The following is a 25,490-nucleotide window of genomic DNA, read 5'->3' as shown; positions in this document are numbered from 1 at the left end:
AAAGAAAGTAAAGGAGAGCAATCACAGAAATTTTTATTAAAATGAGGCAGCTCTGATCATGTACAGATTTACTCTGGTTGAAGCCTAGTTTATAGCAATTTACCACGTAATGTCATGAAACGCTCACGAAGCTGACTTTACTACTGAACAAATTCCTTTCCCATACGCTTCCTCCCCTGTCACTTCTGCACAGTCCCTCATCCCTGTTTGATACTTTTCAGGATATAACTGAAGTTATATAAAGGTGTATTTTGTTCCACACCATAAACCGGCTCACTGAGATGATACCATTATTCCTCATCTTCCCTCAGAGAATCTATCTTTTCAGTAATCTGGTTTAGGGAGTAGACAAACAGCTGTGAGAGGCAAGAGGAATGAGACGGGGAATTTCTGAAACTGGCTTTGCCGCCGCTGCTGGTATCCCATGGAATAGTATCTTTACACTGCACATGAATTTCTAATAATAGCTAGGGAAGTTCAGAAGCCTCTGTTGGAAAGCAAACAGAGAAGAAAAACAAAATTAGTTGCATAGAGTCTATTGATCATTGTCCAAGAGGTATTTCCTAACACACTGGAAATAATCTGGGGCCTGTAACTTTTTTTTTTCCCCCCAATAAAGTTTTTGCATTGCAATTTAAATATACAATACATTCCTCAGAGAGCTTGTTATATCTTCTGCTTGATTACTTTTCTCTGCCTCCCTGGCTTGTATACTTATTGCTAACTCTTGCATTAGAAGGAAAAAGGTTTTGCTCTAAAAAGATCCACTGGCTGAAGAAAGCAAACCACTTCCAGACTTAGCTCTGCAAAGGATCAATGTATCATGGTATTCTGCAGTTAAGTGACCTAAATATATCATTGTTCTTGGAAATAATTGTTGACAAAGCCCAGATGCTAGTTTTCATAGATGTCAGAGCACATATCAACCTCTAACATATGTAAGAAAAATATAAATCAACAATGGCTACAGATAAGAAGCAAATTTATCTGGCCACACTACTGTAATTATATAATGTAAATATAACAAGAGAAATACACATGGTCATACTTATTCCTCATTTTGAATTAGCTTTTTGCCCTTTACAGACATTGACCCAGATCATGTTTCTTTTAAACATGTCATCATGTCATTTTGATCCTCTCTGTGCTGCTTAAACAAACCTTTTAACCTATTTTAACATTGCTGTCATAGTCAAGGCTGTTTATTCTACATGTGTAATTGAAACAAGACATCAGTCCATGCTTTCATGCCAGACCTCCTTCTCCCTGCCTCCCTCCTTTTTTTTTTTTTTTTTTAATTAGACAAGACCATTTTATCCTTCTTATGTAAAAAGCACCATACTGAAACACTAGGAATGACTGACCTATTAAGGGCATTTGTTAATTATACAGACACTCACTTTAGTTTTTTTACACAATGGTTTTCAGTTACATTTAACTTGAAAATTGCCTTTAACAGAGGCAACTGCAGTTGTTACATTAACCTCTAAGTGATTATCAACAAGCATTTTTCCAAATTTCTGGGGGTTTCACATCAAAACCATCACTGGATAAAAAAAATAATCCTTCCTAGAAGGAAAAAAAAAATAATCCCAATTTAAGGAAGCAGGGCTGCTCCCTACTAGAGAGTGTCAGGCTTTTACACAAATGCTTTTCCCTCATCTTGGTGGAACACAAATTCTTTCCTGTACAGCAATACTACCTCAGCAGAGAAGTGGAAGACTCCTTCACCCAGACTAGCTTACAGTGTGGTGGTTAATACATTTTTTTAAGTAGGAAGTTCTAGGTCAAAGCTGCAGGACATAGCTGGCTTCAAGAATTCCAACTCTCCAAGGACCTTTTGACCTGTCCAGACAATTGCCAGAACCAGTATAAGCACGTGCATCAGAATGTGTTTTCCCCATGAGTTCAGCACATTTTCTCCCTCTACTTCAATTAGTTGTTTTCAGTAAATAAGTTAAATGCAGCCTGCGTCTCACTAGTTATTCCTTTGAGTAACAATTAGACTATTTAAGATGGACACAACCACAACCTTGTTTTCTCTTTCTCCAATACCATTCTAAGAAGAAACACTGTCCCACCAGTGCATGTTCAGACGTGCTTCAACAGCTGAGCCTCTTCAAGCTGTATGAAGCTTAACCATTAAGTATATTCCAAGCTACTGAAATCTTTACAAGGCTGCAGCAACTCGAAGGATGCTCAGGCAAATAATTCTAGTTGCCTGGGAAACTCCTGAAATCAAATGGTGAGGTGGCTTTTGAACATGGGACTTCTCAGCACTTCCAGGATTGCAGTTTTAGACTTCACGTGCCTGTACTCTCCACAAATTCTGCTTTAGGTGTCTGTTACTAAGTTTAAGCCGTCAAACTTTCTGGAGTGAAAAGGAAAGGTGATTAGCTGCAGTGAATGCAAGTAATCCTTCAGTACTGCTCACTGTCATACCAAGACTCCTGTTGAGAATTCCTATTAAAGTATTTGGAGTCATGGGTATGTCCCATGTTAGATAAGGTTATAAAGCCTCTTCAGTACTAAAACTAAGGTTACGCATTAATTTATCCAAAACTGACAGCACAGAGTACAAAATTGCATGTAATTAAGAAACTGCAAAAATTGGAACATACCTTGTGAACCAAGCCACCTAAGTGCAATTTTATGTTACAAAAAAACCAACAACTAAAACAAATACAATATTAGTATTGCCATTCCTTTAACTAAAATGCAGCAGAAATTTACTTTTATAAAAAATTAGTGCCACATTACTTACTGGGCTTGGAATAGAGTCAGGATCAAGCTTCTTCTGCTGTGGACCTGGGAGCTGTGCCGGACCCCCAGGAAAAGCACCAGGATAAGACAGTTGAGATCCTGCCATCTGAGGACCATAGCTTGCTGCAGAGTTACAAATGACAATTCATTTAAAGTATTTAAGTTGCGTTATCAATTTTTAACATCAACTTTTGCCACACAATTCATTCATGCTCAGCTAAAAGCAACTTCTTCTTCCCTTCTGTTTCCAGCAAGTAAAAGGACATGGATTACTTTGGCTCATGCAGTCTGTGTTTTAAAAGGTAAGCATAAGACTAGGTGTGACAACTTTGGCTCCAAAGTTCTCAGGTATATGTCAAGTAGGATGGTTAGTAGAGATTACTACAGCTACTCAAACCAGGCCACTACATTAGTGAGAACCTCTCCCCTAGCATCAGTCAATGCAAACAGGCCTAGTTAGCTTTTTAGGTGTCAAAATAACTGTTTTACTCACCTATGTCAGGTGAAATAATTATATTGAGTTACAACTTTTTATTGATACAGTAAAGCATTTTTGAAAGCCACTTACGATAGACAGCACTGTAAGACAGAGAACAACCTATACCTTTACAGAGTATAAGAAAAACTCCTTTCTATAGTACATTGTGCCTCTACTCATTACTAACCAAAATATTTCTGTTCCTGATCCAAATTAATCTCCTTTTTCTTGTTACAGTCTCAACAGAGCGCTAAACTTTTGAGCAAAAGCACAGTCTACCTTGAATGTACTGACTGACAATGCAAATCTTTCCATTCTACACAAAAAAAGGATTAAATTTTCATTCTTCCAAGTAAGCAGAATATCAACTTTGAATGGTCACAGTTCCACCAGTGATTCTCCATGCATGTTTTGTTTTCAATTACATAACAAACATCCTTCCTTACCTTGCTGAGGATGATATCCAGGCCCTGGAGGTTGTCCTGAAAGCTGCTGCAAGTTAGGATTTGGGGGGACAGGCCCAGCGATTCCATCTTGTCTGGCCATAGGAGGCAACGATGGTTGAGCACAAAGGCCATTAACATTATTTGCTGGTGGAGGAAGCTGTGACCCAGGTGGTAAAGCGACTTGCTGCTGGGTTGGTGGTGGTAGCTGCGGACGCTCAAAAGATGCCGGATGCCCAGAAGACATGCGAGTGCTCGGAGTAATGGCAGGACCTGAGCAAGAAACTCTGTCAGCTGAGTCAAAAATGAAAACCTACTTACTCTGTGTGGAAGGTGTTCTATTTTTGGTCAATACATTTACAATATATAGGCAATATTGTATCCCATAGTGACAATGCTGCATTATGGGGATTCTGAATGCCTGTTCACATAACAGCATAAACTGACCTCATAGTTTAAGTCTGAACTGATTCAGATATTCAGTTTTATTTCTTCTGGCTCTATTTTCAATAAAACCCGGCAGCTGGGGTGGATGAGGAAAGACAGAGGGAAGTCAACCTTTGTCAATTCTTGATTGGAATACACATAAATCACTATTCGCTTTTGAAATAATATTTAATTTCATAATGTGTAACAACACTCTTTTTGCTTAATAATCAATTTCTCTTATGAGGCATGTTTTTGCTAGTCTATTTGCATTTCACCATGACAGGTTTGATGGAAGATAAATCCACTCATTTTATCCGGTTTACAACCATCTTCTGGTTTTGATGCTAAAAGATGAAACATGTGGGAATTATTTTGTACACACTGGTGAGGAATAGTTTGCTGTTTATAAGATCCAGATTCCAGTTAGAATTAAGAGGACCCTGGAAATAGGGAGGGCGGGTTGAGACTTACAATCTGTAAATACTTATTACTTTACAAAACCTACATTTTTTTAGTCAAATTTCTCCTCAAAGACCTATGGCAAAATAATTTTCAAGAAAGCTAAAAGAATAACCAAAATTACATTTGGAGCAAAAGGACCAATATGTTAATATACAAATATTGAAATGCATCTTCTGTCAGACGTTAACTGAAAAAAAAAATTTCACATGCAAAACACAAGCTCAGGTTCTCAGCTGGTACAAACAAACATCACTCCAGTAGCTTTACAAGCTGTGAATTTCAGCACTCCATCAAGTTACACCAACTTAGACTTACGGCTAAGGAAAAATCAGAAGAACAAAACCCAACACAAAGGCAGAGTTGTAAAGAACCTATGTCTTCAGTGGTCTGAAGGGTACGTCAACCTTCTAGCGTGTAATACAAACAAGAACATTATTTTTTACATAATTATTGCTGAAAGCAATATAGTGAAGGCAGGAAGCCAACAAAATATGTTTTGCTCTAAATAATATGAGTTGCTATATATGAAGTGCTCTAGAGGTGCTGGGCCACGCTTCATCCTGTATAAAAAGGCCTAAGTTAATTATGCACTTGCAGTTCAGTACATCAAGGCTGAACTCAAGTCTAAATTAATTTTTCTAAGGTGAAGAAGGTGTAAGTTTTCACAAGCAATTATACAAACAGAGGGTCAGACCCATGGTATTTATGCAGGTTTCATTCAAGTCAAATCAGCAACTCATAAAGCCAGGGTAGGAACAGTGATACAGTATCAGTGCAGCCTGAACTGAAAAGTTCACCTTTACACATATCTTACAAAGATATCAACCACCAAGGTGATCCTCATTTAAAAAAATCATTCTCCTAAACACACTGGCCTCAGAAAACCAAGATGCTAATTGAATTTTACTCCTTTTAAATGAAATGCTAAATTTCACCAGGAAATACTCTGGAAAAGCAGATATAACCAAACAGAAAATTAGAGGTGGGAAGTAATTTACATGGAAGAATCACACGATCACATCTTTACCTCGTGGCTTAAGTTTGAGATGTTTTAACCTCAAAATAAGTGCAAATAAATTTAGATGAAAAACTAAACTGTAAGATTTGGACAAAAAAAGAATACAATAGTTTCAAAACAGAGAGAAACTCTAAAAAGCTGAGAAAAACGAAGCCCTGTCTGCATATTATTGCTCATGCCTAGGCTGCTACTGGCAGGATCACCACGTAATCTGAGAAATGACTGATAAGATAACTGACTTCTACGGAAGGTTCATCAAACATCAATTCAGAATGAACCTAAGAAAATCGATTTAAGGAACAGGATGAGATTTAAAAAAAAAATTCTACGAACTTGAGCAAATTATAGTGGTCAAAGATTTCATTTTCTGTTTACAGAGAAGTTGAGTAAGTTTCTAATTATCATAGTCTTAATAGCTTTAAATGAGAAAAAGCCAATCAGATCAGATAAAACTGATTACCATAGCTATTTATCTGCATGCTGTTGAGCTGGTTAACAAGTTGTGTTGTAGATGAAGTGGATGTAGTATTTGGGTAGGCTGGTTGTGTCTGATGACTGTAGGGAGGATAGGAAGGTCCTGTATTGCTTGGAGGTGGAGGGCCTTGAAACCTGAAGGGAAAAATTAGTGCAGTTATGCAAAAAGTTAAATCAACCAATCATAATTCTAGAAGATCTCATACCTTCTCAAGGGTGGTGCTGAAATAATTAATTAGGACAGCGAAACTCCTAATCGTTTGCTCACATTCTGCTCAGAAAATATATACTTGTATTAAAATAGTCAAGAAGCACACAGAGATTGCACACTTGTTTTTTTTAAAAAAAAAGAAGACAGTACATATTTGTTTGCATACTTGTTAGAAACAAAGAAAAGCGAATATGCCATGGCAAGGAGAGAGTAGTAATAACTATATGAAAGCTTGAAGATTAAGAAACACAACCTTCTGAACCTATCACATCACTCCATCCCCTTTCCATGCTTATAAAGGAAAATTACCTATGGGGCATGGGTGAAGAAGATTAGAAGAATCTGTGAAGAGAAGAAAATGAAGTGAGAAACTTAAGAACTTCCCTGTAGTAGAGGAAAAAAGAAGACGCAGGTTGGGAAAAACTGCTTCATGATTATCAGATATGGAAAAACAGGAATGCAAGAAAAATAATGAAAGAAAAGAAGGCAGTAACACACATGTGGCTTACAAAGATATTTCCTACCAGACTATTTCACTCTGGAAAAATAAGATAGCAGGCTATCTCCCAGAGATGATCTACACTGATTTTCCTATGACCACTTCTAAAACTGAGGAGGGGCCTAGCTATTTCAAGTGAAGTAGAATTCACTTCCATTGAAATTTTGATGTGTAAATTTCCTGGCCTAGAATAGCAACTCTCAGCAGTTTGGGAATAAACCAGGATAAGGTGAAAAACAGTAGATGTGCAGCTGTCAGGGCAATGACTGGAAGCTAGGAAAGAGAATCAAGTATTTTTCTGGGTTGGTCACGCCCACTCAACTCCATTCACCTTGCTTTTTCATCTTCAGAACAAATACCACTTCTCCCTATGCATTAGTACACTGTCTTTTACAACTGATCACCAGTCTCTCTGGGTCCTCCTTTACACAGTGATAACACACAGCCAACAAACAGGCTTCCCTATTTTGATGCCTAATAAAATACACACATGGCTTTATTTGAACACAAGTAACTATACAATAACTAAAAAGCACAGCAGCAGATTAAGACTTCAACCAACTAAAACAAGAATGTCGTTAAATGGTGTCAAGATCACTAAAACTAAAATAGCTATAGGTACACAAACTAATTTTGCCACTCCTGGGATGTAAGCAAAATAATTAACATTTGACAGAATTAAATAAAAGAGCTAAGCATATTTACCCACTTATAACTACCTGCAATATAACCATTGTGTAATAAAGCTTGGCTATCCCCTCATACAATCATTTTTCCAAGATTTCTTTTTACAACTTCCACCTTTCCCTATTTTCTCCCTTCCCCACTCCTGTCTCCTTCACTTCTTCCTGTGAGCTCTGGAAACGGCACTTCAAATAAACTCTTCATAGTCAATCTCAGACCTAAGCAAAAAAGTAGCAGTCATCCATCTGAGAAGGTATAACAAAACTGCATTATAAAATGTCTTTAAAGTACCCTATGGAAACTTGGCTGTGATCCCAAAACAATGAAGCAAAGACATCCTAACAAGGCCGGGGGGGGGCGGGGGGCATGAGGGGGAGAACTACAGATATAGAGACATGCACCAGCTTCTAGTCAAAATTCACTGGCAACTACTAATTTGTAAATAACAACTTCTTGGTACCTCACAACAAAGGAGAATTAAGACATCAGAAAGCAAACAAAAATAATAATGCAACTTCTATATCAAACAGCACTTAGAACACCTTACTGCTGCTTTGAAGCGATGGGTCTAAGATCAAAAAGAAAGCATAACTAAAAAAAACTCCACACAATGCACGATAAAGACCTGACTGGCTGTAAAACGGAACTTAATGAGATTACAGATCATACTGTAGGATCTGGCAGTTTAACATCACAGGGAACCAAACCAGAAGATCCAGTTCAGAATTCGAATAAGTCAGAACTGCTGAAGATTAAAGGGATGCCATACTTAAATGTCAGCGAAGCAGCTGAAGAGAGGTAACAGAGGTCAAATAGCTTAGATCTCATGTATTAATTTTTGAAAGTCACCTATGTGGCTGTTGCCCTGGTGTACTGGGCCCATTCTGGAAGTTGGTCTGGCTGAATTGATGTGTACCAGGTGGTGGAGGCCCAACAGGAACCGAAGATCCAAAAGGCACAGACGATTTTGACACACCTGCAAAAGAAGAAGTACTTTTATGTAAGAACCCTGTAAGAAAGCACAAGATCGCCAAAAAATGCAAGCGTACAGCCCTGCTCTACCAGTAAGAATATGGGCTCTAGGTGGCCCTACTTGAGCAGGTGGGTTGGACCAGATGACCTCCATAAGTCCCTTTCAACCTCAGCCATTCTGTGATTCCACAAGAAAGGACAGATTTCTTGTCAACTATAGAAGCAGATATGAAAAAGAACAGATAGTAAAAAGGAAGCAAATCGTAGTTGGTAACTTTCCACCCAAAAGGGACAGTAAGAAAACAAGAATAAACAAACAGACCCTGCAATTCAATTTGGGATACTGGTAATTCCCCGTCACCCAGTTATCTTTACAGGTAGAAGCAAGAGGTCCCTTTGATTTCAGAGACCATGGTCAGAAAGAACACTTGGAACAACCTTAAAAAAAAAAAGGCCTCCATATGTAGAACCTGTAAACCTATGCTAAAAATGGTTCTTAATTCAGATCTAGAATGGTGACTATAAAGGGACTACAACTTATGTAAACAGCAGTGCTGAATAAACAGCTTTCCAACCTGTATTTCTTGACTTATTTTCCTTTAAATTACTCTAACATCAAAAATTTGTTTGGTACCAAAACTGATATTTTTCCCCAAGTATTCTAAAGCCAATTACCAGAAGTAGTTCTATCTTCTGACTATATTCAGCATTGGATTAAGGTAACACAACTCCTGCTGTCTTTAAGAAGCAGTTTTAGAGAAATTGGGTAAAACATCTTTTTTCTGTTCTCACGATAACACAAAAATCAAGGACACCACAGAACATTTAAAAAACCCTCAGTATGCTTGGATACTTAGTTCTGTCATTACCTTACTCCACCATCTCAAATACTAAATTTAATGTAACTTATCATAATCTGAATGTTATTAAAAATTTTAACAGATTTTTTTTAGATGCCTTAGAGAATACTTCAGACATCTTTACTATTTTAACTAATTTCCCCCTGTGACATCAGACAAAATATTGAGATGGTCCCTCTTCCTGCCTCCCTATCTTGGCTATGTTTATTAGTAGACTAGCAGAGGGAAGAGGAAACCTTACTCTTTGGCTATTTTCCACAGCCCCAGTTCACTAGTGTAGCATGCCTACTTTGACTTTACTGAAATTAGACCAGCATGACTTACACACAGCAAAATGGGCTTAAATTCCATGCTTTCAAATTATTTTTTTTAAGCTTCAGCTACCATATACTCATATATTATACTTCTTGAAAGATCTGAAGCCATGTATCAGTAAATTAAAATTAATGAAAAGCAAAGGAGAGACAAAGACAGCCATGCTTATCTGTTGGATGTCAATGACATTATCTGTAGCATGATTATGCTGGTAGAAATAAAGCAAATACCCCCTTTGCTTGTAATTTGCTTGTGGCCAAGGTGCCCTTCCTCAAAGAAGGTAATTGTCTCCTGAGTGGTTAGAAAGTAGACAGGCTCTACTTACCATGCATCATCCAAATACATCAGCAAGCTTAAGTAGGAGAACACCCACTCATACTCATAGGCAAGTTTGTGCTCAAGAATTCAGCAGGACAAAGGTCCTATTGTGAAGACTACAACCCGTTTCTGACATCTTGCTTGCTATTGACACATATGAGTTGAGAAACACTTCTCTATTCACAGAAATCACCCCTTTTGTATGTGTCTGTATTAGGTATTACTCATAATACAGCATTAAGCACTGGTGCTTATTGCGTCCTGGACAATGGAATTCACACACGAAGGTCAGATACCCACTACCATGCATCTTACATCAACATCTGAGCATCAACAATAGCACAGACAAAGTTAGTGCAGGATGCTGTTGCAGTAGCAGTGTAAAACTGAGCATTTTGTGCTGACACAAGTAAGAAAAAGTGATGCAAAATACCTTCACAGAGAAGTAGACCCTGAAAACACATTTCAAGCCAAATTCGTACCTGGTTGAGGTGCTGAGTATGAGGAGTTAGGGTCCCCATAATGCCCATAATGAAGTGAAGAATTAGGTGGTCCAAAACCTGCAGAAAAACCTCCTATTCCTGGCTGGGATTGGGAATATGGAGGTGCTGCAACATAACCTTGTTGACTCATGATGGCAATATTCTCATTCCAAGTATTGGGTCCTCTTAATCTGCAAAAGAGAAAGTGACACCTGCTACTACTCTTCACTCTTTGTGCCTTTTAAAAGGCTGTGAACTGTGTTCCCAAAAAAGACAAAAGATACATTTGAGGGCAAAAAAGGACCTGGAAGTCAGGGGAAAAGAGTGGGTTTGCTTGCTTGCTTACTTGGTTTCCTCAGCACTACCACGTACTGCATGAATTTAAACAAATCACTGAATTTATCTGAACAGGATTCACCTCTCCCAGGCCCATGGAGAGAAAAACGGTAAGTAATGGATATGCAGGTAGAAAAAAACTCAAAGGACAGTCTCAAACTGTTCTCTTTACTGGGAAAATCTAGACTTCTACTACACCTGAAAAATACACTGTGAGTCCCATTCCCCAAATACCAGATATCCCCCCAATGCACACACTGAAAAAAATAAGGAAAGGCAGAGTGACCAGAGTATGAAACTCCTCTAGCAAACCCTTCTCCTGTCCTAGCACACCTTTTTTTAGAGGAAGTATGGAGTATGCCACCAGCTTTTCATCAAACCTTCTGCATTAAATCCATTCCAAGCAAGTGAAGGAAGATTCCTTGCTTTTGACGCTGGTGAAAGAGAGAATAAAGTTCAGGATAGAGAGAGATCCTATTTCCAGCCAACTTCTGCGTTACTGGCCCAGGCCTGAGCAGCCTTTTTACAACAGGACTCCATAGCGTGACAAAATTAAGCACAAGGTATTCCACAAATGAGAAGCTGTTCTCTGAGGGCAGTATGGCCTCAACAGTACCATATGTTGTCCTTGCTATTACCAGGCATCTTCTCCCTAAGCTTTCACATCTTGACTCTGTTGTTGTTATGGAAAGAAAAAAAAAAAAACCAAACCCAAACCGAATTTGATTACAAGCAATCAGGATAAAATAAAGTTTTGGGAAACTTTCAGGAAAGCATATCCTGATAATTGCAATCATGTTTAGAACTAGAAAATCTGAAGAATTCTGCATTACTAAACCAGATGACTGTATTTCATAAGACTAGTTTTCAGATACAGTGCCCCTTCCACCAAGGAATTTGAAAAGTTATTTGAAAAGTACACTTTGCAGCCTTGACAGCTAGCTTTCTCTTTTCCATGTAAGACAGAATTTTTTATTTTGACTTCCTATTGAATTTAACAAAACCAGAATTCCACTAAGTTTCTTGATGCCCAAATTAAAACTGTTTCAAGAAATGTTGAGGATCCAAACCCTGAATGAGCACTTACTACTTCTGTAGTCCCAAGTACACAGGTCAGGCATCCCCAAAGAACTAAAGATACATCATATAAACTAGCATTTTAAATGTTAAATGTTCCTTTGAAATAGGTTTCCCAACCATCTATATTTCGCATTCTTAGGCTTGAGCCATGGAGTCATCTCTGAGTATGCAAACTGGATGTAAGTAAATCAGGAATTGTGCTCCAGAAGCACGCAGATTGGCACCTCAAAATTGCATGCAGCTCTAAGAACACAACAGACAAATTCATGCTGCACTGGCACATGCCAGTAGAGAAAAGCTATCCCTATGAGAAAACCCATCTTTAGGCTTCTCATATTAAACATACATTTCTGGAAAAAAAAAAAAAATCTGCAACAGTTTTACTAATCTTCCACGTCAGAGAAGAAACCACTTTGAGCTGGATACAGGGCCTAGTCCTCCTCACACATAGCCCGTGCAATCCTCTAAACCACACTCCTTAATGTAGCATAAGATTTCTCAGTTGCAGTATTAAACTGCTTTAGATAGAAGACAACTCCCTAAGATTACCTATTTCTTAGCTAACAAGGTGAACATGGGGAGAAGAAAAAGAATGTTTAAACAGAGAGGCTTCATGCTGCCAGCCACACTTTCTTCCCTCCCCCGCCCTCATCAGAAAAGACGTGGCAGTATGAGCTTTAGCTGCTCCAAAAGACAGTAGATCAGCACTAAATTACCTACACACTGGCACAAACATATATATAATTTTGTATCTATATAAAGGAAGGGATTTTCACTTTGATGCAGCTGCAACAGTCAACACCTTTAGCTGCGACAGCATCCAGGGGAAATAACTTCCTCACTCACACACGCACACAAAAAAAAATCTTGCCACGTCAAACTTCCCATAGACAGTATAAACACACAGAGGTTGTGCTGAAGAGAGACAGGAACTCAAACCACAAGCAAAATAATGTATCTTTATCAAACACAGTTCCAGATTCTATTCAATGTTGAGCATATTTAATCACTTCTCAAGATATGTACATATATCAACATAGGATGAAAATACTTTGGAGGCAACACCCGAAATATCAATAGAAACTGATCACCTAAGGTTTTAGTGATCAGATTCTAACAAGAGCCATACAGATTCACTCTGGAAATTGCATGAGAAAGATCAGAGGATCTGCTAAGCCCAGGTCTTTCCCTGGCTTTGTTTACTACAAGTGTCACTACACAGGAGGACATGAAAACTTTCTCCCTGTCTCTATGAACACTACTTTACTTTACACCCCATAGCCTGAGGAACAGCACTAACACAAGCACTTACCCACGACTTAATTTACCGCTATTACAGAATAGGCTGTCATCTTTTTTTTCAGAGGATTGCTGTACGTATGCAATGCTCTACTGCACTGACCTCTCTGTGAAGATGTAAAACTCTACTTTGTGCATGTAGAACTAGGACAACAGAATCAAAAACAGTGGATCATGTTTTTGGCTAACCGAAGGAGAACTATTAACTTTACATTTCTTCAGAGACACTGTGCTTGGTAACATCATTTAGGAAGAGGTGCTGTCCCTCCCCAAGGCATGCTGCAATCTCAACTGGCAAATCATCTTTGGGGTGTGTGCATGTATCTACACACACATACACAGAATGGAATATAGCTACGCACATTACATTTTCTATTTTTTTTTTTTTCTGATACCACATTTTGGAATAAGCTATGAGAGAATAAGCTTGGGTTTACTCCAATTCACTGCGAAACCCGCAAACAGTTAACACTTCTGTCCCCATTAACTAAGACTTTTAAGTTGCTGTAGCACCCCAACAGGTCTCACCACTCGGTCGGTGCTACCACCCCGCTCCCCGCAGGACACGGCTGCCTGCCCGCGGTAGGAGGAACGCGGCACGCCGGCGGTACCTGTGCCCGGCCCCCCCGTGCCGGCGCTGAGGGGCAGCGTACCGCTCGCGTGGGCTCCGCGCAGGTAGGGTGCAGCTCCCCCAGCTCCCGGGCGCCCAGAGCCCCTGCCCTCTCCCACCGCCCTTCGGGCTGCCTCTGACGGCGGTCCCACGTCCCGCGGGGCACAGCCGCGACCCCCCCGCCTCCCCACACACACACACACACCTCGCCCGGGCGCTGCCCCGCCGGCTGTGGAGACGGACCGAGCGCCCGGGGAGGCCGTTAGGACCGTTACCTGGGGGCCGCGCGCAGCCCCCCGCCTGCCCGCGCGCGCCGCCGCTCGGGGACACTCAACTCACCCAACTGCCACGTCTGAGCCTGCCCGCGCGCCACCGCCTCTTCCCCCGCCGGCGGCGCGTGCGCACTGCCGGCAGCCAGGCCGTGTCCCCCAATGGCCGCCCCGGGGCGGGGAGGGGGAGCGTGAGGAGAGGTGCCCGGGGCCCACGGCCTCGCACGAAAGCCAGCGCCGTGGAGCCGCCACCATTGCGACCTAACGCGACGGGGAAGAGGCACGTTGTCCCTGCCTGCCTGCCTGCCCGCCGCGGCGGCCGGGAGCGCTGACCGCGCCGGTGAAGGGTGTTCAGAAACGGCAAAGGGCTCGGAAAAAAGCTGGCAGCAGGAACGGCAGGGCTGAAGTGGCGTCCCAGAGGGAGAGACACGGAGCGGCTTGATTAGATCCGCTAGAAACCGATACACGCAGTACCTGCAGCTTAGCACTGTTACCATCAATTCCTTTTTCCTTCTACATGAGGGTGAAACTCCTCTTTAAACATAGAAATGTCCTAAAAATACGACACTTTTTCTCATATGTGCTTTAAAACCACATTTTTATCTGTGGCTATCTATATATATATGTAAAATTATGCCACCTGAATATCTAGAGCGAAATGCAATACAGGTACTTCACCTGTTTGCATGCTTTAGTTTTAGTTACTATTCAAGTACATTTAAAATACTACCTCAGTTACAGGATAGACTCAATGTTATTCTAATTAGCAAAGCAGAAACATGGGAGTAACAGGAGAAAGATGTATTGGTAAAGTGACTGTTCCTTCCAGTCAAAAAACAGACATTCATTGTGGTGTTAAAGTAAAAGAAAACAAGGAAAGTAGCAGAGGATTAGCAACCAGAAAACAGTCATCACTCAAAGACAGCTTCACAACTCATATGCACCTGGAATTCAGGCTTCATAGGCTTTCTTGTCCTTGGAGTGTTTGTTCTACAACCTTAATAAAGCTTTTGAAAGTAGTGAAGTTTTACATGGTGCTAAATCTCAGTAATGGCTATCTCAGATAAGATTGTCAAAAACATTCATTACTATACAAAATAATTCTGAAAAAAACCCCAGTGCCTTTGAAACAGATGTCAAAATGAAGGTACACAGGGGCATCCTTTACAAGAAAGACTCACAAGAAGCCTCAGCAAGCAACACAAAGTGGGCAAGAACAGGTCTTGACCTGCCCACATTTTTGCTATCCAGAGCTGGATTCACGACTGAATAATATAAGCTGGCTTTCTACAGGTTATCAGAGCTTATACTCTTGGATATGTCAGAGAAAATCTAAAACCTTTCAAATCTCTCACGACTGTCTAATCAGAATGGAAAATTTTGTCCACGAGGTGTCAAGCATCAGTTAAAGTGGATGTGGTTTTGGCTGCAGAGTATCAGTGACTCTTTCATAAGCAGGACGCAAAACAATGCCTTTCATCATTGCTGTCCTGTAGTTTCACCAGTTGTCCCTATCTCTTTTGCTGGTTTTATGGACACATACAATTACCTTCAGTTACACAAAATTATTTTGAAATACCATGCCACTGGGGAAAATAACGGCTTTAAGTTTGGACATTCCCTGTTTTGTTGTGGAGACAGGCGGGTCACTGTCCCACCAGTCCTGTTGTGTCTAGCTCATAGCTATTAACAGTAAGCAGCTGTGGATAATTCAGCACTGAAGAACCGTGCACTTACTTGGCTACTGAATACTTACTATCAGATTTCTCCTCCCTGAAATCAGCTCCAGTGAAACTGAAAGATGAGATCAGCAAAAGATAGCAAGGAGAAGCTATAGCGTTGTCAGTTCTTCCCCTTTTTGAGGCCTGCCCAGGGAAGTGGATCAAGGCACCTTTCCTCGAGGATGCAGCTTCGCTTCCATTGTCCTTTAGCCTGGAACACTGAGACAAAAGGCACCCAGCATGTCATTGTCCGAATGTTTTGAAGCTACAAGTAGTATTTCTCTACAGTTTCCACCTATAACATTAAAAGTAATTTAAGGTTTTCAATTTCAGAAATGTGGAAATGTCATTAAAGATTTAGGTGCATTCCTGGTCTGGAAAGTAATTTCATAACAATGAGATTGCAGGATTGCTAAGCTGTTGTCACTTAATTTTAATTAAATCATTTTAATTAAACTGTATCTTAAAATCTGAGAATCAGACTAGTTTCTTCTCTATCATCATCAATAATGAAGATCTTGTAGGTTAAATTACCTTTCTTAAAAATCAGTTTATCCTGAAGTTGTACCTATGCAATGCTGCTGAAAACTTAATGTCATTTCATATATTTCAGACATAATTTGGAGTTAGTACTGGTGAAGTAAACAGAAGAATTTGTCTAAATCTACATGCTTTTTTCATCTATATTAAAAAATAGCAAATCCCCTGCCGCTAAAATCTCACTTTTTGAAGTTCTCACTACAATTTTTTCTATTAGTTCTGAAACAAAGAACACACATAGTCATCCATCAGCTTGGGAGATTATTGGATAAGAACCAATACAGGCTCTTTAGAAGGCTAACTCAAATCTTTCAGAGACCAACTTTTTTTTTTTTTAAATTATTATTATTATCATCATCATCCTCATCATCATCATTTGGGATTGATCTGTTCCCTGAAGTTACTACTAGAGGTCTATAAAAGCCTCTCATGGACAAACTGCAGAACTCAATGTCTCTACCTCATAGCACACTGCATGCATTAAGACAATGTGTGATTCCAGGAAACCTAAACTCTAACCTAAACTTTTCATTTACAGGTTGTCCTTAAAATACAGCCTTAGGACAAGCTGCCAGGAAGAATCAGAACAACACTGTGATGCATTTGAGCTACGGGCCTGTATTTCTCACAATGATAGCTATAGTACAGCTTTCGTAGCAGTTAAGATGGATGGTGTTAACACATGGCTGTGACAAGTGTCTGCAGTTCAGTGCTATATTTTTTTTTTTTTTTTAAATCAAAATATATTCTAAACCATGCTCTAGGGGAAGATGTGGGCAATATCGGGTATGTTCTTTAAAGAAAAGAATATTTCATCTCAAGGAATAGTTCATAAACCCCCAAAGATGCTACATTTTAAAAGGTGCTTCTTTTGTTGAAACTTTCTCATTTTAATTTCATTTGTATGTCCTGCAGACAAAGCAACAGGTTTGCTTTTGCACATCACAAGGGTCCTAAAAGCTGTTTACATAAAGAGATTACTTTCTTTTCCTGTCTTGCTTACATATAATCACTAAAATCTTCTTTTGTGTTTTGTCTACTGTGTAAAGAGCTATGGAAAACAGTTTACAGTTTAGTGTAAAGCATTTTACAAGCAAAATGGAAATTAATATTTACAAAAGTTGTATTTGTTTAAAATAAAAGCAAAGACTGGTAAAAAAGAAGCAATCAAATTTTGAAGGGATTATGTTTTTCTAAAAAAAAAGCAGTGTGACTGAGGTCAGATTAAAAATGCTACATGAAGAAAAAGGAAAGATGTAATATTTCAGCAAACAGAATACTACTGTAAGAAGAAATACATCAGTTTTGTGACTCAGTTACATTTCTAATAGAAAAAACTAAGCACAATAGAAACATAAATAAGGGTACAACGGAAGTGAATACTGATATTTCGATTAAGCAATGTCAATGGCAATTAGAAAATATATTGGAGTACACGCTTTAAACACTGCCCTATATAAAATGAAAACACAGACAGTAAAGGGTTTTCAGAATATTGGACTGATGTAGCTGCTGTTATTCAGAGAAAATAATATGGTAATGTTAAAATCCTGGGCATGCATTCACTGCTGTATATATTTTCTCTTAAGTAACTGGTGTTAACAGATACTTCCTACAGTGACTATCCACTATCACCCAGTCCTGTTTCAGCTCAGGCATGGGGCCACAATAAAGGAAGAATTATTTCCTTACCTGGATTTTTGGTTGGGTTTTTTTTGGTTTGGGTTTTTTTTTCAAGATCAGACACTAATTGAGCAGGTAGTGAGTCAGAGTACCCTGAACCAAAGTTGGGCCTGGCCAGTCAGAGGGGCCACTGGGACGCAATTAGGGATTGCTGAGCACACGGATCATGCGAGTGATTCTCCCTTTTCCCTCCTCCAAAGTACTGACCTCCCAGGCCACAGTGATGGTAAAGGCTGTTAAACCTTTCAGGCTGCTTTCAGCATACCATACACAAAGAGGCCCTGACGCCTTGCGCTCATTAAAGTTTCCAAAATATTTTCAGATGAGAAGGAGTGTAAATCCAATTCATAAACTTATATTTTGTCTGTCTGAATTAATCTGCAAGTTCATTTAGACTGAATATTACTCTCTATTCCCTGCTGTGAACTGGGCAATTTTGTTGCACTGTACAGTTGCTGGTAGCTTTTGAACATCTGCATTGTTCCACCCTAGAAATGGCTGCATTTTGTTATACCCTGAAGAGGAGAGGAAGGACTGGGAGCATGTCACTCCTTCCCTACCTCAGCCCTTTCAAACATCACTGCTAAGTCCACAATGATAGACCCTCTTGTCTTCATGGTCCCTAACTCCCGCAAATAGAGGACAAAAATCAACCACCACAGAGGGTGTTCATTGCCTACCTTGGAGAGTGTTGGTAAAGTTTACTGGCACATTTGCAAAGCAAAAAATTGTATTTAGGGAAGAAAAATTATATGGAAGTGAAAGAGCATTTAATGCTATTACTTGCCTAGGAGAGACTGGGGTTTTCAATATCTGCAAACCATGAGGCTCCTCTGATTACTCTCACCAATTGTTGCTATTTTGGTTTTCTAATGAAATCAACATTCTGGCAACTCAGTCTGGAACATTTACAGGAGATAGATATGGTGTTCTGAGAAAACTGCTGTGATGTTTCAGTTGGGGAATTTCAATTATCTTTTTAAATTAATTTAGTACTGTCTAAGATGCATGAGAGTGGAAGATTTCACTACCAGTTCTTAAAGAAAAAAACTGAAAACTTGATTACCCTCCTGTAATTGCTACATAACAAACTGTAACATAAAAACAAAGATAAAAACTTATTATATCTGATGAATAATGTATGATATATAAAGCACTGTGAAAAAAAATAAAGCCATCAGTCTGAGAAAGGGCAGCAGAAAGTTATATGATCTTTTCCGTGTTTGCTTGCTGAATGTATGGAATTTCTCAAACTTAGATATATTTCACTTTTACATTCAAAAGCATCTGAAGTAGCTTTACTTTCATGGGCTTTTGTTTTACATTTCCTGCTTGTGTATAAAATTTCTGATGTGTTAGTGGAGTCTTGCTATAGAAGAGTACTCAAATAAGCTTACTATCATTAAAAAAAAAAAAGTAACTGTTTGAGTTAACTCTTCATAGCAAACTAGCTATTTAATTGATTTACTCAGTTTTCTCATTGGAAGTCATGGGATGAATTTACAGTGTGTTTTTTCCATTTGTCCAGTTAGTAAGGCAGTTGTATTTCAGCCAGTGCTACTGATCTTTCAACACACTGTGAGCATAGTCCTACTGTTAGTAAGTCGTATTCGTTCCACATTCTTGATTGTCTGTGGCAACTCATTATTTCCTTTCTCTGATCAGTTGCTATCACAAGCAGGGTAAGTTGGTTTCTATTCGTCAGGACTGACGAATACTCATAACTGTTGAATGAATCTGTTGCATAAGAAAAACAGCTCTTCAAAATCACTCTGAAATTACTTAAGATGCAAATACTTTCATGTTTATTCGCACTCACGTTCACTGTGCTTCTGCTTTACACCACCATTAATGCGGAAGTAAAAAATCTACCTGAGCATGGAAAAATAATAGAGGTACTACATACTAGTAAAGCATCTCTGTCATCTTTAAAAATATCAGTATTGATTACAAGAGTATTTTTCAAAATACTGGGTTTGTGCTATTTGGATACCTTTAGTATAAACTAACTGATGCCTTCCCCATCATCAACAAACATAAACGTCAGAATTAAATCAAAGAAAATCAGAATTGAATTTTTTAAAAATCCATCACATTATATCATAGATGCAACAAAGGGATAGGAGGTGCAGCTGGCATGAAAATAACGAAGGACAGAAGCAAAATGCTGCATCATGCTTGGTGTCACAGCACACATACTAGATTTGCTCTGTGGAGGCACAAAAAAAACTTATTCAGGACTTGCTGACATTGGCAGTTGTCTGGATATCTGGTAGATCCATGCCAACACCAGCTAAAAAGTAGATTACCACCAAGAGCAGAAGCCTGTACCAAAGTCAGAAGGAGCTGAGAAGTCTGGAAACTGGTTCCTGGCAAGAAGATGCAGCGCAACAGGCAAGGATGTAGGATCAGCAGGGGTTAAACTTCAAGGTGTTTTTGGAGGGCAGACTTTTCTAATATAATCTGCTCCATTTGGAAAGGAATTAGTTATCAAAGCGGAGAGTTGGAATTCTTGTTCCTATACCCAGGAATGAAGATATCTGGATTGCTTTTTAATCTGTTGCAGTTATTTGCATGGGGAGGATAATATTTTATGCAGGGAGGTCCTTGTTGTATCATCTTTGTAGCTACCTTTTCTCTGGTAAAAATCTAAACAGAACCATCCAGATGCAAAGAGCGAGCAATGCTGTTAGCCTTACGCAGACACAACTTGATGCCATAGCAACTTTTTATGCACTGTCCTTTTGCTAGATGCTGTAGTTGAAACCACCAACATCAGACTCGCTGGGGCAGAAACTACACAAAATACTTCACTGTATTTGTAAAGCGAGTTTTAGAAACTGCTTTACAAATCTTACAGCTTATTTTGTAGTACAGAGGAAAGATGGAAAAACAGGGTACTACAGGACAATTCAAACTATCAAACTACAAATAGAGATTTTCAGAAGTTCAAGCAGATTTCTCAAGGCTACACTGTGTAGCGGCTATTTTCCCTATTTTACAGGCCCAGACCAAAAATTAAATGTGAATTTGCAAGTGTAAAAACAGAACCCAAGCTTCCTGAGACTCACACTGTATTATAACTCAATTGTTCCTCTGCTTCTCCCATTCTTATTTTGAGTACTGAAAAATTCAATCTTATGAGCCTTCCAAGTGACAAACAATACCTGCTTTAAACTGCAATGCAAGAATAGTTTATTTTTATGCTGGACTGTGGCCATGCGTGTAATCAGTCATTGAGCTCTTTAAAAGCAACAAGTCAAAGGGAGTTAATCACTTTTATGCCTGCGAACAGGAAACAAAATTTGAAAGATGAAATTTGATGCAGGTGAATATTCGTCAGACTAATTTTAAATCTTCAGTATTTCTTCAGTTCCACATTAAACCATCATTTCAAAATTTAGTAGACTATTTGGGCCTAATTCATAGCTCAGCTGTTATTAAAATACATACTTTCTAACTGAATATGATATGGTTCTTCTTGATGAATTTCATTGTCGTACATCAGAAGAGAGTTTATCATGGTGTATTTGTTTAGCCCAGTAAGTAGGCATGAAATGTTTGCACTGGGTTCTTTCAGTAGGAAGAGGGGAGATCATAAAAGCTGACTGTCTAAGATGAACAGGTAGATAAAAGGTGTTGTGTTACTTAACTGCCACCTTTAAATGACAATTCAAAGAGCAGGGTGAAGCATTATGGCAGAGGTGAGGAACATAGAACACCTACTTACATTCATGTAGGAAGACATTCAAGACTTAAAAGCTTTTGCACAGAAGATAAGTTTTGATTCCTGTAGGCTCTATTAAGAAAAATGTGATGCAACATTTCCCTGCCAAAACCAGAAAGAAAATACCACACAAATAGTTTTCTTTTTACTTTAGAATCTTTTATGAGTATTTTCCCAACTACTGAAGCAAAAAAATGTAGTCATCCCATCTCCTGGAAATCAAAATGAAATGGAGATAGACACCTAAGAGTCTCCCCAAGTCCCAAGAGAAAATTAGTTCTTGCTTACTAAAACATAGTGATAAGTAAAAACAGCAGTGGAATGACACCCAGAAACATGAATTCTAGCCCAAACCCTTACTTCAAGATTAACAAGAAGCAGGTAGTTATCCCAGTGACACAAACATTTTTCCCAAGTTCACAAATCTTGCAGTGAATGTGTTTTACTTGTTCATCACAACAAAATCTTGGGGAGCCTTTGTAGCTATTTTGCATATTGATTCTTGGACACATTCCGAAATCCTTGTCTTTTCATGTATCTTAGTGGCCCCTTTCCCAAGACCCTTTGTGTGCTTTCACATCACCTGTACTTCCAAATTGCCTGGCCCATACAAAGGAGTGGGAGAAAGAAAGGAAGCTCCTGTTGTAATGTGCAGCTGGGACATGGGCCCATGCATGCACACCTGGAATCTCAAAAGACTTTGGGAGTCCAGAAAGAAAAAAAAGTCGTCTTCTTTTCAGCCAGTAGTTCAGGAAGGTATTTCCTGAATATCTGGGACTGGCTGTGGTAAGAACAGGTAGGACAAACACCAAAGAAACATTGGAGTTCTCTTCTCCAAACTCTTGGCTCTTTACTCGACTTATCCATACATTTTTACTCACTGTATTTAAGGTGACAGGTCTTCGGCTACAGAGGGCCTGTGATATGTTGCCACCTACGCATACGCTTAGAGAGCAGATCTTCATTAATCTACATCCTGACATGGTGAATTGTAGAGTTACAGGGGAACTCTCTCTGCATGAATTTCTATTTATCATGTTATCAATCAGTAACACTAGAGGATATCAACTTTGTTTCTGTGTTTTGGAGGAAAGTGGCTTCTTTCACCTATTCTTTTTTTTCCACAATAGATCCTAAAACCATAATGATAAAGCCATTACAAGCATCTAGGATGACACCCACTAACATAAGCACTGAGAAATACCTTCCTGGTAGTGGCGTGGCAAACTTCCCATTTTCAGCCGACTTCAATTATCTTCTTAGTGAACCATATATAAATGCTGGGAGTGTGATCTAACTAACACACCTGTCAAATAACAATGCCTGTTATTAACTGCATATGCAATCAGCTCAGGACTCACAGATACATACTCTAACTTAGTAACAAAAGACATGATTGTGACAGTTGCCAAGTCTACCGTTAAGAAGAACAGAGTTCTTATTCCTTGGCATGAGCTACCTGCATTAATAAACTTGTGTGGCTAGAGTTACTATTACTCACCCTACTAAGAACACAACAGCAGACAAAGAGGTAGGGGCAAGATAAACAGGCAAAAGTTTGACTCTTCCTCAGTGTGTAAAACTTTGTTAACCTTAGCTGAGCTGGCATGGAGGTGAGGTGATTTGTTTCCAGTAGACAATAGCAGCAAATTACTTTCCCCCTTCAAAAGTAGCTTGGTTGAGCGCTGTCCTGCATTACCCCTTACAGTTGGCAGATTGCAGACTTATAGTTTCTCAGAACATGTCAGTGCAACCCTTTGTATTCCACTTAGAGAAAGAATTATCTCAGGTTCTAAAACATGATCCGATTTTTTTATGCTTCTGAGAAAGTGGTTTCTCACACCAGAGTCAGATTCAGTACATTTCTCTGCTTCTTCCACTACACTTCATTTGCCAGTCTTGAAGTTGGGGGCGGGGGGGAGAAGCAGGACTAGTTCTAAAATTCCAACCCATCACACTGTACCTAGCCTAATAATCCACATTAGAGATTAAAATTTGAAGCCTTTACCTTTACTGGTGAGGAACTGCTCATGCCTCTTACAAGTGTGGGCAGAGCTTTCCCATCTGGCCTTAGAGGTAGCTAATAATTATCTATGACTTGTATTGTTAATTTCTTTTCTCTTCACTAAGAACTTGGTATTACTGGTTTTTAGTACCTTTACCACTCTATGCCAGTACTTCCAGTCAGCAAACCCTCTTTAGCTGGCAGTGCACTGCAAAATTCCTCATGCAGTCAAAACATCTGGATTCTATTAATTTCTCTTGTAGGACAAGAGAAATTTGATGGGAAAAAATGAAGAGGAATCAGCTTTAATGAATGGTAGCTGGAGCCATGCATTTGAACCTTCCATCAATATATTTCATTCACTTTATCTGTCATTTTATACCTTTTTTGAAAATTAAATCCTTTCCATGTGGCTCCGTTCCTTCTTGCTTCTAAAGCCAGGAGAACAAAAATGAAGGGTAGGAATTAAGCAGAAATGTATTTTTCTACTTCTGTAAGGTTCAGGGGAAATGATGTTTAGCTTTGCCTTCAAAATTTGCTTTTACCTTATGCAACTACTGAGTTGTACTACTATGAAGAAAGGAATGTTATTAGGCAATGACTGGGGACAATAACATATGCTATGTTGCCTTACATTACCCAGCTTGCAGAAGTCACTTTAAAAAAAATCTAATTTTAAAGGATATACTAGAAAAGGTGATTTTCACTTCATTTGGAAGAGACTGTGTGTCATGTTTTCTAAGTGGCATGGCTGTGATTTTATCTTTTGTTCCATTAAATTAGCTATGTATTTACAAGTGGGGTTTTTCCATGTAATTAATAAACAAACAAAAAAGCACTGTCGATTTTTTTCCTTTTTTTTCCCCGTGCTAATTCTCCCATTTGGCTAAAATCACATCCTACAATAAATTGGGTAGTTTATTAAATTGTTTACAGATGGTACAGTTAGAATCTACTAGAAAGCTGTTAAAATAGGCATTTTTAAGGAACTAGCTTATGTTGATTTTATGTGGAAAAAATCAGATAGGAAAAGAAAATGAAATGCATAAAAAGGAGGAAATCAGACCATCTGGGTATTTACAGCAGTAACATGCTGCCCATAAATTAGAGATCATGATATCCCCTTTCCCTCTCTCTTTTCCTCATTACTAAGGATTGGGTGGAAAGGTTTGCATTTTTAAAGAATCCACAGACTTAGGATACTATTTTAGGAAACCGTAGGTGAAATGACAGCTTTTCTTTTATAGCTGAATGAAAGATGAACATATGTCTTATTTCTTCTCACATTTGTAGAATAACTTCTGAACTCAGCTACAGAACTACTTGATTTAAATTAGATTTTAGATAAATCCACTTGCAGTAAAACTGTTCAGAATCATAAATGATTATTACAATAAGAAAAGAGAATATATGGACAAGTGACAGTAGATGAGGCAAATAAAATTAAGAAGTAGTCACCAAGACCACACAGAGCTTTAAAGGAATTCAAGGCTGAAATAGCAGACTCTTACTTAAAACTGTTACCTGAGATTAGGGAGTGCCATTTTTTAACAAAAGTGTTCCAAGAGAGATTCAGAAAACAGCAAACCTGTCATCCCGATATCTATACAAAACAAATAGGTGGAAACTATAATACAGAAGAGTGGACATCTGGATAAATATGACTTATCTGGGAAGAGTTAAAAAGGTTTTCATAAAAGGAAGTCCTGCCTCACAAACATAAGGCAGTCCTTTGAGGGGATCAAAAAACACGTGGATAAGGGTGATCTGGTTGATCTTGGATTTACAAAAGGCTTTCAACAAATTCCTTCA

General features: G+C 38.9%; 1 protein-coding gene across 11 annotated transcripts in view; it reads right to left on the bottom strand.

Annotated features, from left to right (window-relative positions):
* Nucleotides 1-25,490, bottom strand: part of SEC24D (SEC24 homolog D, COPII coat complex component) — a 143,022-nt gene that overhangs the window by 42,695 nt on the left and 74,837 nt on the right. For 6 of the 11 annotated variants that reach the window (XM_075037422.1, XM_075037414.1, XM_075037428.1 and 3 more), the window contains 6 exons: nucleotides 15,759-15,942; nucleotides 10,409-10,599; nucleotides 8,311-8,437; nucleotides 6,054-6,202; nucleotides 3,688-3,957; nucleotides 2,765-2,886 (listed from right to left, as the gene is read on the bottom strand). In XM_075037422.1, coding sequence (XP_074893523.1) covers nucleotides 2,765-2,886; nucleotides 3,688-3,957; nucleotides 6,054-6,202; nucleotides 8,311-8,437; nucleotides 10,409-10,559 — 819 coding nt within the window. In that variant the 5' untranslated portion in view covers nucleotides 10,560-10,599; nucleotides 15,759-15,942. Of the gene's footprint in view, nucleotides 1-2,764; nucleotides 2,887-3,687; nucleotides 3,958-6,053; nucleotides 6,203-6,587; nucleotides 6,621-8,310; nucleotides 8,438-10,408; nucleotides 10,600-13,938; nucleotides 14,134-15,758; nucleotides 15,943-22,877; nucleotides 22,896-25,490 lie in introns of those variants that run through there. The other 5 variants (XM_075037443.1, XM_075037435.1, XM_075037451.1 and 2 more) reach the window with 5 other exon arrangements.

Source organism: Buteo buteo, chromosome 1 (genome assembly GCF_964188355.1).
Source record: "Buteo buteo chromosome 1, bButBut1.hap1.1, whole genome shotgun sequence".
NCBI classification, from domain to species: domain Eukaryota; kingdom Metazoa; phylum Chordata; class Aves; order Accipitriformes; family Accipitridae; genus Buteo; species Buteo buteo.
Note: the sequence above shows the minus strand (reverse complement) of the source record. Positions and strands in the feature narration are given on the sequence as shown.